General features: G+C 43.9%; 1 protein-coding gene across 1 annotated transcript in view; it reads right to left on the bottom strand.

The window, feature by feature from the left end:
• The window catches only part of carmil3 (capping protein regulator and myosin 1 linker 3), a 253784-nt gene that overhangs the window by 171643 nt on the left and 68999 nt on the right, over positions 1 to 13142 (bottom strand). Inside the window, exons 6-8 of the mRNA XM_034182575.1 lie at positions 12336 to 12430; positions 9073 to 9143; positions 6596 to 6669 (exon numbers count right to left, since the gene is read on the bottom strand). Coding sequence (XP_034038466.1) covers positions 6596 to 6669; positions 9073 to 9143; positions 12336 to 12430 — 240 coding nt within the window. The remainder of the gene's footprint in view (positions 1 to 6595; positions 6670 to 9072; positions 9144 to 12335; positions 12431 to 13142) is intronic.

Here is a 13142-nt window from a genome sequence, read left to right as displayed (position 1 = left end):
TGTGTCAGAAAGCGATGACTCGGAACACAAAACACACATCTTTTCAAGCAGGGCAGTGCCTGTTAGATAGTTGCTCACAGCGACTGAGATGTATGAAATCCGAGCTGGAAGAAAAAAATACAAAACCTTGATTAAACATATAGCTTTCAGTCAGTTAGGGCAGGGAAACATTGGCTTTTAATTTGGATAAACGAGATTCTAGGTCAAAGGTTTGAGCCCTGATTAGACTGAACATGTGGGTGGGTAAAGTGAAAGAGTAGCAGGTGTCTTATTCTCACCATCAAGGCTAAGGTGCCGTTGAACAAGATAATTAATCCTCAGACTACTCTCCGCGTGCAGATGAGCACATTGGATTGGCAAGTCTCAACATTAGTGTGCAAGTATGGATAGGCGAGGATTCTTGAGACATCCCTCCAATGCAATTTCAGTAGCTGATGGATGGATAAGTCATACTAAAAAGTGAAAAATTTCAAGTCATGTGGAGACAAGTTTGGGAGCATGCACTGGTGCTTTGCTTCACCGCATCCATAACACCACAGAGCTGACTTGGGTCATGGAACCACCCAGTCAAACAACCGGTCCATCCCCACATCTCAAAAATAACCGTCTGCCGCAATGTTCCCTTGGCCTTCTCAAGCTACTGAAGTCCTCAAAACTCATGCTGGATCATGTGTAGAGAAACATGAACCAGTTAAGAGTCAAATTTAGAGTAAAGTGAAATAAAATTTTGCATAGGTCCTCTTGTCAGGGCACCATTGCTTCAAAGTGGGACACACAGATTCTCTGATACCCAAGACATCCAGTCATCATCTTAGGTAACTGGTTACAATCCAGAGTTAAAATTGGAAACACCAGGGGACTCATGTACAAACTTTGCATACGCACAAAATGTAGAGTACCTCCTTCTCCATGGTAACTTTCAGATGTATCAAAAGTGAAATGACCGTGGAAATGTGCAGTGCTGACCACACTGGGCTTCCTGGCAATAGGGGCGATCCAGCTGTAGCTGGACACTTGGTTAGGAGTGTGCCAGTCAACCTTGAGCTGAGCTTTGCCAACTGTGTGGGATGGAATCATCAAATGTCATCCAGGTACATCACATTCCCATACAATGCTACTGAACAGGCCCACATTAAAGCGCAATATGCAGTGAGAGCCAGTTTCCCTAATGTAATCGGAGCTATTGACTGCATGCATATTGCTATAAAGGTGCTTTCACATGTTGAATTTGTTTTTGTTAATGGGAAACATTTTCATTCCATCAGTGTTGAAATGATATGTGATGCACAAATACATCTAACTAACATCATGGCTAGGTGGCCTGGTTCAATGCATGACTTATTCATCCTGACTAACAGCATGGTGGCTGCTTGGTGAATAAATAGTTTATTCATGTATTTGTTCCGAATGAAAACCAGCGCTGGCACATTTGGGCATGTGTTCATTCAAATATGTTTTTTGTTTGTTTCTTGATGGCGAAACCAGAGCTACAGAGCGTCATAACAACCAGTGATTGGTCTCCTTGTGTTCAGTATTTGCCAATAAACATGCATAAAGTTGTGAGTGTCACACACTATTAGCTGTGGCACACCTCTTTTTTTCCACATCAGTGTGTGTGTGTGCTGCTCTGAGCACACAGAGTTTACGACCTCACACACATACTCCCACACACTTCTTTTCAATTTAATATGTATCCATTTGACAGGGTACCAAATAAAATATCCCTGCATGTCTCCAATTAATTTACATTCATCTGTAGCTCACACTCAGTGTAATTTATTTTGTTTGTTCATGTGGAATGATCGGACAGAGAGGGGAATCCCAGGTCCCAGTGCATTTTAAATAAATTTGCATATTTAAATAAGGACGTGGACAGAGGAGTTTGGTACTTCTGTAGGCATGCTCAATTTACGTTGATTACGGTGTACAAAAAGAACGTCTTTGGATCCATGTGTGCGCACACGTTGATACATCTGACTTTTTGTGCGTACGTCATGTTTCAGTAGGAAATCCATGCAAGTCTTTCTACATAATGCCCCAGGAGTCAGGACTATAAAGACTTGGATCATATCTGCATTGTCAAGCAACTCTGCAAATCACAACATAGGCTTGTCTTAGATGACTGTCAACCTTGAAGAAAGAGCTCCCACAGACATGAACATCACTGCTAAATTAAGTGATTTTTTTTCAACAAGTACCTATAACTCATCAACAATGTATGCAACAACAACACACACTATAAGTTTTATTTAAAGCCAGTATCACACGGGAAGACATGACACATTATGATCAAAATGTTTCTGCACATTTGTGTTGTGTACTTTTGCACAGTGGTCATGATAACAGATGCTAAATTATGTGGGGGGTTTTTTAAGAGAGGGGAAACAACAGACATTAACAACATTGTGTGGTTATCTTTTGCTTTGTTCGTTGTCCTGAGCAGCTTTTGTCACTGTTTGAGTAAACTGAAGACAAAATAATAATAATAATAATAATTAATTATATAAATAACAAGTGCAGTTTGCACATAAATTTCTCATCATCTGCACTATAAATGAAATAAGGATATATTAACAACTTTAAATTTCTCATCATCTGCACTATAAATGAAATAAGGATATATTAACAACTTAATTACCCTCCTTACTCCTTACCCTCCTTACTTCACTGATGTTTTCAAGTGTGACAGCTTATCCCAGCAACTGTCTGTGTGTCGCTTTGTGAATGAACTGGTTGTGAATACTGGTTGCTGTCCATGGTGGAGATGCAAAAAGGTCCAAAAAAAAAAAAAAAGTAATCTCCCACCTCCTTGTATAAATCAAAATTCACTTCAAAGCATGCATGCAGATGCCTGCAAGGACAGAGTGTTTATAACAGAGATGAGCATGCAAGCAGGAGGGCTGTTTTTCTACATGTGGACACAAGAAAACTTGCAGAGCAAATGAAGAAGCACCATATTGGTAGGACAGGATGCATTTAGTGAGAATGTGGCATGCCTGTGTGCGATGTGCTTGGTTCTCATAAGAATGTTGACAGGAAAAAAAACTGCATGTTGTACATACGCAATCAAGCATTTGTTAATAAGTTAGCAGAAACTTGTTAGACACTGTGAGAACATGGCAGAGACCTAAGCAGGACAAAGTATGGACTTGAAGATGGCACATTTTTGCATTTTGAACATGTCCACCAACACTTTCAGGAGAAAGTACATTCTTCACCATCTTGTGACAGGGCCCTTGTAAGTAAATCAACTTGTTTTCTAAAATACTTTTCCACTTAAGGTACATGCATAAAGTCCATCCATCCAACCATTTTCTTCTGCTTTATCCAGAGTCGGGTAGCGGGGGCAGCAGCACAAGCAAAACCGCCCAGACCTCCCGATCCACACACACCTCCCCCAGCTCCTCCGGGGGAACCCCAAGGCGTTCCCAAGCCAGCCGAGAGACGTAGTCCCTCCAGCGTGTCCTGGGTCTTCCCCGGGGCCTCCTCCCGATGGGACGTGCCCGGAACACCTCTCCAGCGAAGCGTCCAGGGGGCATCTGGAAAAGATGCCTGAGCCACCTCAACTGGCAACTTTCGACATGGAGGAGCAGCGACTCGACTCCAAGCTCCTCCCAAAGTGACCGAGCTCCTCACCATATCTCTAAGGGAGTGCCCAGCCACCCTGCGGAGGAGGGTGGGGTTCGGAACATAGATCGATCGGCAAATCGAGAGCTTTGCCCCCCTCCTCAGCTCTCTCTTCACCATGACGGTCCGATACAGCGACCGCATTACTGCAGATGCTGCACCGATCCATCTATCGATCTCAGGCTCCATCCGTCCCTCACTCGTGAACAAGACCCCAAGATACTTAAACTCCTCCACTTGAGGCAAGGACACTCCACCAACCTGAAGAGGGTAAAGCACTTTTTTCCGGTCGAGAACCATGGCCTTGGATTTGGAGGTGCTGATTTTCATCCCAGACGCTTCACACTCGGCTGCAAACTGCCCCAGTGCACACTGAAGGTCCTGATTTGATGAAGCCAACAGAACCACATCGTCCGCAAACAGCAGAGACGAGATTCTGTGGTTCTCAAACCAGACCCCCTCTACACTCTGGCTGCAACTACAAATTCTGTCCATAAAGATAATGAACAGAACCAGTGACAAAGGGCAGCCCTGGCGGAGGCCAATGTGCACTGGAAACAGGTTTGACTTACTACCGGCAATGCGAACCAAGCTCCTGCTGCGGTCGTACAGGGACCGGATAGCCCTTAGCAAAGGACCCCGGACCCCATACTCCCAGAGCACCCCCTACAGGGTGCCCCGAGGGACACAGTCGAACGCCTTCTCCAGATCCACAAAGCACATGTGGACTGGTTGGGCGAACTCCCATGAACCCTCGAGCACCCGATGGAGCGTGTAGAGCTGGTCCAGTGTGCCGCGACCAGGATGAAAACCACACTGCTCCTCCTGAATCCGAGGTTTGACTATTGGTCAGATTCTCCTCTCCAGTACTCTGGAACAGACCTTACCGGGGAGACTGAGGAGTGTGATCCCCCTATAGTTGGAACACACCCTCCAGTCCTCCTTCTTAAACAGAGGGACCACCACCCCGGTCTGCCAATCCAGAGGCACTGTCCCCGACCACCACGCGATATTGCAGAGGCGTGTCAGCCAAGACAGTCCCACAACATCCAGAGACTTAAGGTACTCAGGACGGATTTCATCCACCCCAGGAGCCTTGCCACCGAGGAGCATCCTAACCACCTCGGTGACTTCGGCCTGGGTAATGGATGAGTCCGCCTCTGCGTCCCCAGTCTCTGCTTCCTCTTCAGAAGATGTGACGATGGGATTGAGGAGATCCTGGAAGTATTCCTTCCACCGCCTGACAACAACCCCGTCAGGGTCAACAGCTCCCCACTGGCACCATAGACAGTGCTGGTGGAGAGCTGCTTCCGCCTCCTGAGGCGTCGGACGGTTTGCCAGAATTTCTTTGAGGTCCTCCTCCATGGCCTTCCCGAACTCCTCCCAGAGCCGAGTTTTTGCCTCTGCAACCGCACGGGCTGTGGCATGCTTGGCCTGCCGGTACCTGTCAGCTGCCTCCAGGGTCCCACCTACCAACAAAGACAAGTAGGACTCCTTCTTCAGCTTGAGAGCATCTCTTACTTCCGGCATCCACCACCGGGTTTGGGGATTGCCGCCGCGACAGGCACCAGAGACCTTGTGACCACAGCTACGAGCGGCCGCATCGACAGTGGAGGTGGAGAACATGGTCCACTCGGACTCCATGTCTCCAACCTCCCCCGGGATCTGGGAGAAGCTCTCCCAGAGGTGGGAGTTGAAGACCTCGCTGACAGAGGGTTCCGCCAGTCATTCCCAGCAGACCCTCATGATACGTTTGGGCCTGCCAGGTCTGACCAGCTTCATCCCCTCCCAGCGGATCCAACTCAACACCAGGTGGTGATTGGTCAACAGCTCAGCCCCTCTCTTCACTCGAGTGTCCAAGACACGTGGCTGAAGGTCAGATGATTCAACTACAAAGTTGATCATCGACCTCCGGCTCAGGGTGTCCTGGTGCCACGTGCACTTATGGACACCCTTGTGCTCGAACATGGTGTTCGTGATGGACAAACTGTGACTAGCACAGAAGTCCAACGACTGAACACCACTCTGGTTCAAATCGGGGAGGCCATGCTTCACAATCACCCCCTCCAGGTCTCAGTGTCGCCACGCCCTTGGGCATTGAAATCCCCCAGGAGAACAATGGAGTCCCCAGTCGGAGCGCTATCTAGTACCCCTCCCAGGGACTCCAAGAAGGTCGGGTACTCTGCACTGCCGCTCGGCCCGTAGGCCGAGACAACAGTGAGAGACCTGTCCCCGACCCGAAGGCATAGGGACGCGATGCTCCCATTCACCGGAGTGAACTCCAACACATGGCGACTGAGCTGGGGAGCAATAATCAATGCGACCCCATGCATAAAGTGCTTTACAATATTTGCACCTATTCACATGGTGATGTCAGGAGCTACCATGCACACTGCAAGCAACGTAAGCAATTACAGACCTTTCTCAAGTTCCTGTCAAGGAAATTAAGTTTGTTCAGGTGAGAAGATTAATTCTGTGACCCTACAGTCACAAGGTCATTCTAACCTTACAAGTTATGCTACACTAAGAGATGAAGGAAACCCTAACTTGAAGTGAAAACAAAATTGAAGAATGAGATTAAAGAAAAAGTGTGAGGCCGATTAGGATCACCGCCAATATATACTGAAGTCTTCCATCACGTGAAGGCCACCTCTCCACAAAATGTAATCATAATCCACAAACACATAGACAGGCACGATCACGCCCTCCACCACTCTCTGTCAGATGGCAGAGGCAATCACAGGCATCATGCTGTCAGCTCCTGACGTGAATGCAAACTACTTCAGACACTCAGCACTTTTACCAACTACTGGTTCATATTCACAGGCAGCTCTGCATGCTGTTGCTGTCCAAATCCAGCTTGTATTAATTGTCTCCTTTTTAGAGTATACAGGTATAGCAAAAAAAATAAATAAATAAATAAATCTGCCTGTAGATGAAGAATTAGGGAATTAATGTGTCCGCTTACCTGCTGTCAAGATGGCTGAAATCCAGTAAATTAAACTCCCTGTTGTCCTGAGAGTGGTAGATGGTGTCAACATCCTGGCACAGAAAATAACTGAAGTTAAATAAAAAAAGTGACATCAAGGCAGATAAACGCAGAAAAGTAACATTTTTTAAATCATACCAAAATCTAATCAAAGCACAACACCTACGGATACATTATTATGTACATTGTGTTAGGGGTTGCACAAACCAGCCAACGAACCAGTCACCTGGTCACTAATCATGTGATTATGACATGTTCACGCACTGTGTGGTAATGCTGGTCAAACGTTTATTTAATTTAATCAGTGCAGGCAGACATTTTGCAAACTTTTGCAAAAACTGCTAGTTAGAATTGCAAGTCATTACATAATGTTCTGAGATTACCTGAACGCATCACCAGTATGAAACCTCCTACACCTCAATCAGGGCCTTCCACTTTCTGTTACTCCATGCACACGCACAGTAGTGCATCTCAGTATGTATTCATTGTAACAGCAATTAATTAAACCGGCCGCACACGGGGCGCTTTGACCGGACGCAGCAAAAGTCATGAGGATTGGTTCATGTGTGGTGTGCTTTTGGTACACCTGCTAATGTACAACTTTTTAAAAGCAGGAAGTGCCAAAAGAAAACAATGATAGCAGCTTTTGGCATTTCCTGTAGTTTGCGACATCAAGAGAAAAAGTGTAGGTTTGAGCATGAACCTGTAGATGACTGGCCGTCAGGCATTAGGAGAGACAAAAACAACAATGATAATCCAAGGGGCAAACATTTTTCTTTGGAGAAATGCAAGTTTTTGTTCACACTACAGGCTCCATCGTGCAAAGATTCAGTTTTCTCTTATCTCATTTCAAACTTTGTTCTTTTGCACTTATACACATTTCTGTTGCTGCCAAGTTGTGACCATTATTGTTTGTACCTGTTTCTGTTGAAACTATGCATTCAGGACCTGATTTTGTAAGGTCCATATAAGTGTTAAAGCCTGGTGTCCACATGTTCCCATCAGTTTCCAGGTGGGCTCCAGATATAAATCAGATCTGAAGCCTCAAGAAGGTACGGAGCTGAGGCTGGCAGTGACCTTGACACTAGTGACACCTATTCACGGGATGCAATATTTTGCCACCTGCTTGCTGCGGTGCCTCGGTGAGCTTTAGGATAAAAGATCTGACACAGATCTGTATTAGTGTTTGGTACAAATCTAATGCTGTCAGCTTGCAGCAGGATTCCCGGGACATTGCAGACAGCCGGTAAAGCTGCCGTGCACTTGCTGGTGACCCAGTCGGATTTGCGATTATTTCTACTGGTGTTGAAATTTTGAACAGACTAAAATTTTGGTCCCGGTGATCCCAACACTCCAGATGGTGAACAATGTTTGCAGATGGGCCGCGGTGGGTTTGGTGATTATCGCGTGAGTTTGCCGTTTTGCTTTTTTCTTTTTTTCCCCTATCGGGAACCCAATCACAACCTAACCACAATGCATGTGGACATGGGGTTTAAATTACGTGGGCAATCCAAATGTTTTTCACTTTGGGGTCGATACAGTTCTGCAAGGGATTTACTAAGAGCAAATGCGAAATTGATAGGGGGCAGTTATACGACGTAAACAGCAGTATGTGAATAAGGATTTTGCAAGTGTTATGGTCATAAGAAATAAATTAAATTAAATAAGCCACACATTACATAAGTGGGCACAGATGCAAGGTGCCTCTTTATCGAAAGGTAATATACATGAAAGATAGCTCAGTATTTGAATAGCAATAGATTTTGTTGATTTATCTAAGCCTGTTTATATTATATTTGCTGTCATTATCCAGTGTTAGTCTAAACTATTTTTAAAACTGATTACACTCTGTGCTATTACTGCATCTTTTGGCAGGTTGTTCCATGTATCCACCACTGTCATAGTAAACAAGAATTTCCCCTTCAGTTGTCTTTTGATAATAGCAGATCAGGAGCACATTCACTTGCAGTATGGGCCTTGCACTTTGTTATGCATGAACTCTGCAACATAGTCTTCATGCAGGGGCACTTAAATAAATAAATAAATACATTTCAGACATTTAATACTTGTTTTCTCCAAGGTGGTTTGGCAACCTAGTGAATAACTGATGTGCTTTGTCTGTGGAAACCACACAGACAAGTGTGCATACAGTTCTATGTGCATTCCAAACAAAAGGGCTAAATTGACAATACATGCAATGTGCGAATTTGATAGACACAATCCTTGTTGCACAATACTGGTAACTCAATAAGCAGTTACACTGTCAAATGCAATGGTGTTTGGGCACATTTTTTACACATGGAAACCTAGTTGTGTTGCAGGTATAGCTTGTAAAACGCTAGTTTGTCCCATGGTTACATCAGCTACAGTTGAAACATAACTTCACTTTCATGACATAAATGTCAACAAACAAATCTGAAGTTATGCAACCCTTTCAGGGTGCACAGTGCCCTTACCCACTGCACTTCTTCTTTGCAGCCAATCCCATTGTAGTCACACAGAGCTGCGTATGTCTCGGAAAATCCTCCTGAACAAAAAGGAGCATCATCCAGGTCGGAGCGCGATAGTTCAAAGGATGAAAAGGAAGAATAAAGCAGCAAAAGTAAAGGAATGAAGGAAAATAAAGAACAGAGAGATTAGCTCTAAATACTCAGGTGAGATGAAAGTATTTCACCTTGAAACAGCTGCCATTGTAGATTAATGAGATTACCAGAAGACAGGGAGTGCATCCAGCAATGTTGCTCTTCTGACCCACTTTCATGAGGACTGGTCAAAACTCAGAGTTTGAATGTAAACAAACCCAGAATTGTGGACGCAGTGTGTCAGAAACATATAATTACATCAGTGTGGGCTGATGTGTTAATTTAATTATTCCTATCATAATAGTAAATCCCTCAGGGAGTGAGAAATGTATTTTCAGTGTGCAGCACCAGCATTCATCACTAGATCACCAGCATGTTTGTGCAGGATCAAGCAACATAAAAATATCTACATCATGCAATTTACGAGGTCTGTTAGAAAAGTATCCGACCCTTATATTTTATGCAAAAAATATATGGATTTGATTCATATGTTTTTATGTCAGCCAAGCTTGAACCTTCGTGCGCATGCGTGAGTTTTTTCACGCCTGTCAGTTGCGTCATTCACCTGTGGGCAGGCTTTGAGTGACCACTGGTCCACCCCCCTCGTTGGATTTTTATTGTCAGGGAAATGGCAGAATGATTTGGGCTTTGCTCCATCAGAATTTTTTCAGAAACTGTTAGAGACAGGCAGCTGGAAACCATTCGGAAAATTCATTTGGCTTTCGGTGAAAATTTTTTGGGCTTCACAGAGATTAAGGAGTGTTACTACTCCTTTAAGGATGGCCCACAATGGCGCACGGCGCGCCGCACTCCGAGCCGCGATCAACAGGCAGAAACGACCATATCATTTCTAAACGGATGGCTGTATGGCTCCAGGACCATCGTGTGCAATTTCTCTGGTTATCACAAGAGCTGGACATCAGCCATTTTCCGGCAGATTTCACTTTTAACAAGTGATTTTGTCATGGAAAGCCGCGCGGAGGCTTCGCACGTCACGACGGATTCGCTGATGGAGCGAGACAAAGAACACCTCCATTTTGGAGTGTCAGAGGACAAGCTGGGACATACCCAGCTCTCCACAATTTCTCTTATACTCACTCGACTGGTAAGCCACTGAAAGCCGAGATAGGCATGTCCCAACTTGTATATTATATATATACATACATATATATACACATATATATATAAATACATATACATACACACACACACACACACACACACACAAAGGACTACGTCTGTCTGTCTGTCTGTGATACACTCCCAGACTGTAATATGTGGCCCTAAAAACTATATACATTCTGAATCCTCATGACATGGGTAACAAACGTACCTTCTTTTTTTTTAAAGTTGAACTGAAAATTACCCCCAAAATAGCCATTTATGTAACACCATACAGTGTTGTACCATGAGCTTTTCATGCTGCCACTTCTGTCTGTCTGGGATAAACTCCCAAACTATAATATGTAGCCCTAAAAACTATATATTGTGAATCCTCCTGACATGGGGAACAAACTGGTACCATTTTTTTCTTTTTAAGTTGAATTGAAAATTACCACCAAAATAGCCGGCTGTGGGTATGACCGGGCAGATTCAAATTTCCAGCCCTGTATGTGTGTTAGCCATCTCTGTTTACTTAATCCAGGGGTGCCCAAGTTCGATCCTCGAGATCTACCTTCCTGACACTCTTAGTTGTCTCCCTGTTCCAACACACCTGAATCCAATGAAAGACTCGTTTGCAGGCTTTTAATGAGCCTTTCATTGGACTCAGGTGTGTTGGAACAGGGAGACAACTAAGAGTGTCAGGAAGGTAGATCTCGAGGACCGAACTTGGGCACCCCTGATTTAATCTCTTTCTACAGCACACTCAGCATAGCACACTCCACAAAACAACAACATGCTTAGGCTGAGGCTGTGGGTATGACCAGGCAAATTCAAATTTCCAGCCCTGTATATGTGTTGGCCATCTCTGTTTATCTGCTGTAGCCAATAACAGGTGAAGTTAGCCTTGTGTTTTGGATCATTGTCATGTTGGAACATCCAAGTATGTCCCATACATAGCTTCCAGGCTAAGTGCAAATTTTCCTCCAGTATCTTCTGATAACACACTGCATTCATCTTGCCATCAATTTTGACCACGTTTCCTCTGCCTTTGTAGCTGACACATCCCAAAAACATCAGAGATCCACCTCCGTGCTTCACAGTACAATAGGTACCTTTCATCATAGGCCTTGTTGACTCCTCTGCAAATGTAACGTTTATGGTTGTGGCCAAAAGTGTTCAATTGACTTTGTTCTTTGTGCTATTAGGTGTACTGTAAGCGGGATACTTTGTGGCATTCGCACAGTAATGCCTATCTTCTGGCAACTTGATCATGCAGCCCATTTTTCCCACTTTTCTTTTTTCCAGAGAGTCCTGTATTTTAGATGAAGTTATGTGTGGGTTTTTCTTTGCATCCCAAACAATTTTCCTGACAGTTGGTGAAATTTTTGTTGGTCTACCTGACCGTGGTTTGGTTCCAACAGAATCCCTCATTTTCCACTTCTTCATTGGAGTTTGAACACATGGATTTGCATTCTCAGTCCCTTGGTTATTTTTTTTATATTCTTTTCCTGACAGTTCAGTCACCATTTTTTGACAGCTCATTTGCTTTCCCTAAGACTCAGAAATGTCAGTGCAGCACTGGATGAAAGATGCAAGGGTCTGTCAGGAGTCCAGAAACTCATTGACCTTTAATACACACACCGATTACAAGAAAACAGATCACAGGTGAGGATTGTTACCTTTTGTTACCATTTAAACCCATTTGTGTCAACTTGTGTGCATGTTATCAGGCTAAAATCACCAGGGTATTTGATGTTGACATTATGATTCAAAAGAGTAAACAGCTGTTTGACAATAAATGGCTTCACACAACCAATAACCATGAGTGCCGAAAAAAGTTTTTGTTGTCAATCATTCATATTCTCTGACAAATTGCCAAAAACTCTGAATTTCTGCCAGGGTATGTAAACTTTTGAGCACAACTGTATGCTTCCCCCCAAATATCTAAACATGCACTGGTTCTTGCTAAATTTTAAAGTTTGAGCACCAGTTTTTGTGCTGTATGCATGCTATGTGCAAGGTGCAAAACTCACCACAGGTTTTCTGGGGCTCAAGGGAACATTCTGAGTTTGGAGAAAATTTCTGGGTTCCATCAGTCATTTCTCCCTCAGCTCGGCAAACAGGAGGGCTGAAAGAGTGGGAGAGAGCGAATCATGTCCCCATTCTCTTTACCAGTATTTTCTTAAGCGTACCAGTCTAGTTTTTTTTTTTTTTTTTTTTTCCCCCCCCAAGAACCAGAGTTGTAAGCAGGGGTTCGCCTGTCAAAATGACCAAAAACTGTGAAAAGATGCAACCACAATGTCTTCACTTCCTTGGGTTTTACTGCAGAAGCTTCTTTAAGCCAAGCACTGATGAAGTGGAGCAGAGCCCAGGAGACTGTTGAACTGCTATTACAAAGTAGCTCCAGGTGTGAAGTTATCTAGAAGTTCCACTGTCTCACTGTCTCTTCACAAGCCCTTTTTAAAGTCATCATCAAAGAATGCCCAATATCAGGAAACAACCATTTCTGAATAAGACTACAATTTTCAATTTCAATTTATTTTCATTTATATAGTGCCAAATAACTACAGCAAATCTTTAAAGATTCTGAGGCAAAATGAGGCAGGAAAATGAATTTTTTTTGTTTGTTTGTTTTTTATGAAATTTGTTTAATCCCTTGTCTGTTTTAACACTAGAGTATGAGTCACACCTGGCTCACACCATAAGGAATATATTCCATTTTAAATATTGCTACATTAAGCTGGTGCCACCTTTTAATTTCCCATGAATTAAAGGGCTAGCAATCTCCCTGTATTTGGAATGATGCATGCCAACGTGCATTACTGGATGCTTGGAAACAT

Source organism: Thalassophryne amazonica, chromosome 12 (genome assembly GCF_902500255.1).
Source record: "Thalassophryne amazonica chromosome 12, fThaAma1.1, whole genome shotgun sequence".
Classification (NCBI taxonomy): domain Eukaryota; kingdom Metazoa; phylum Chordata; class Actinopteri; order Batrachoidiformes; family Batrachoididae; genus Thalassophryne; species Thalassophryne amazonica.
The sequence above is the reverse complement of the archived record's forward strand: the minus strand, read 5'-3'. Positions and strand labels throughout refer to the sequence as shown.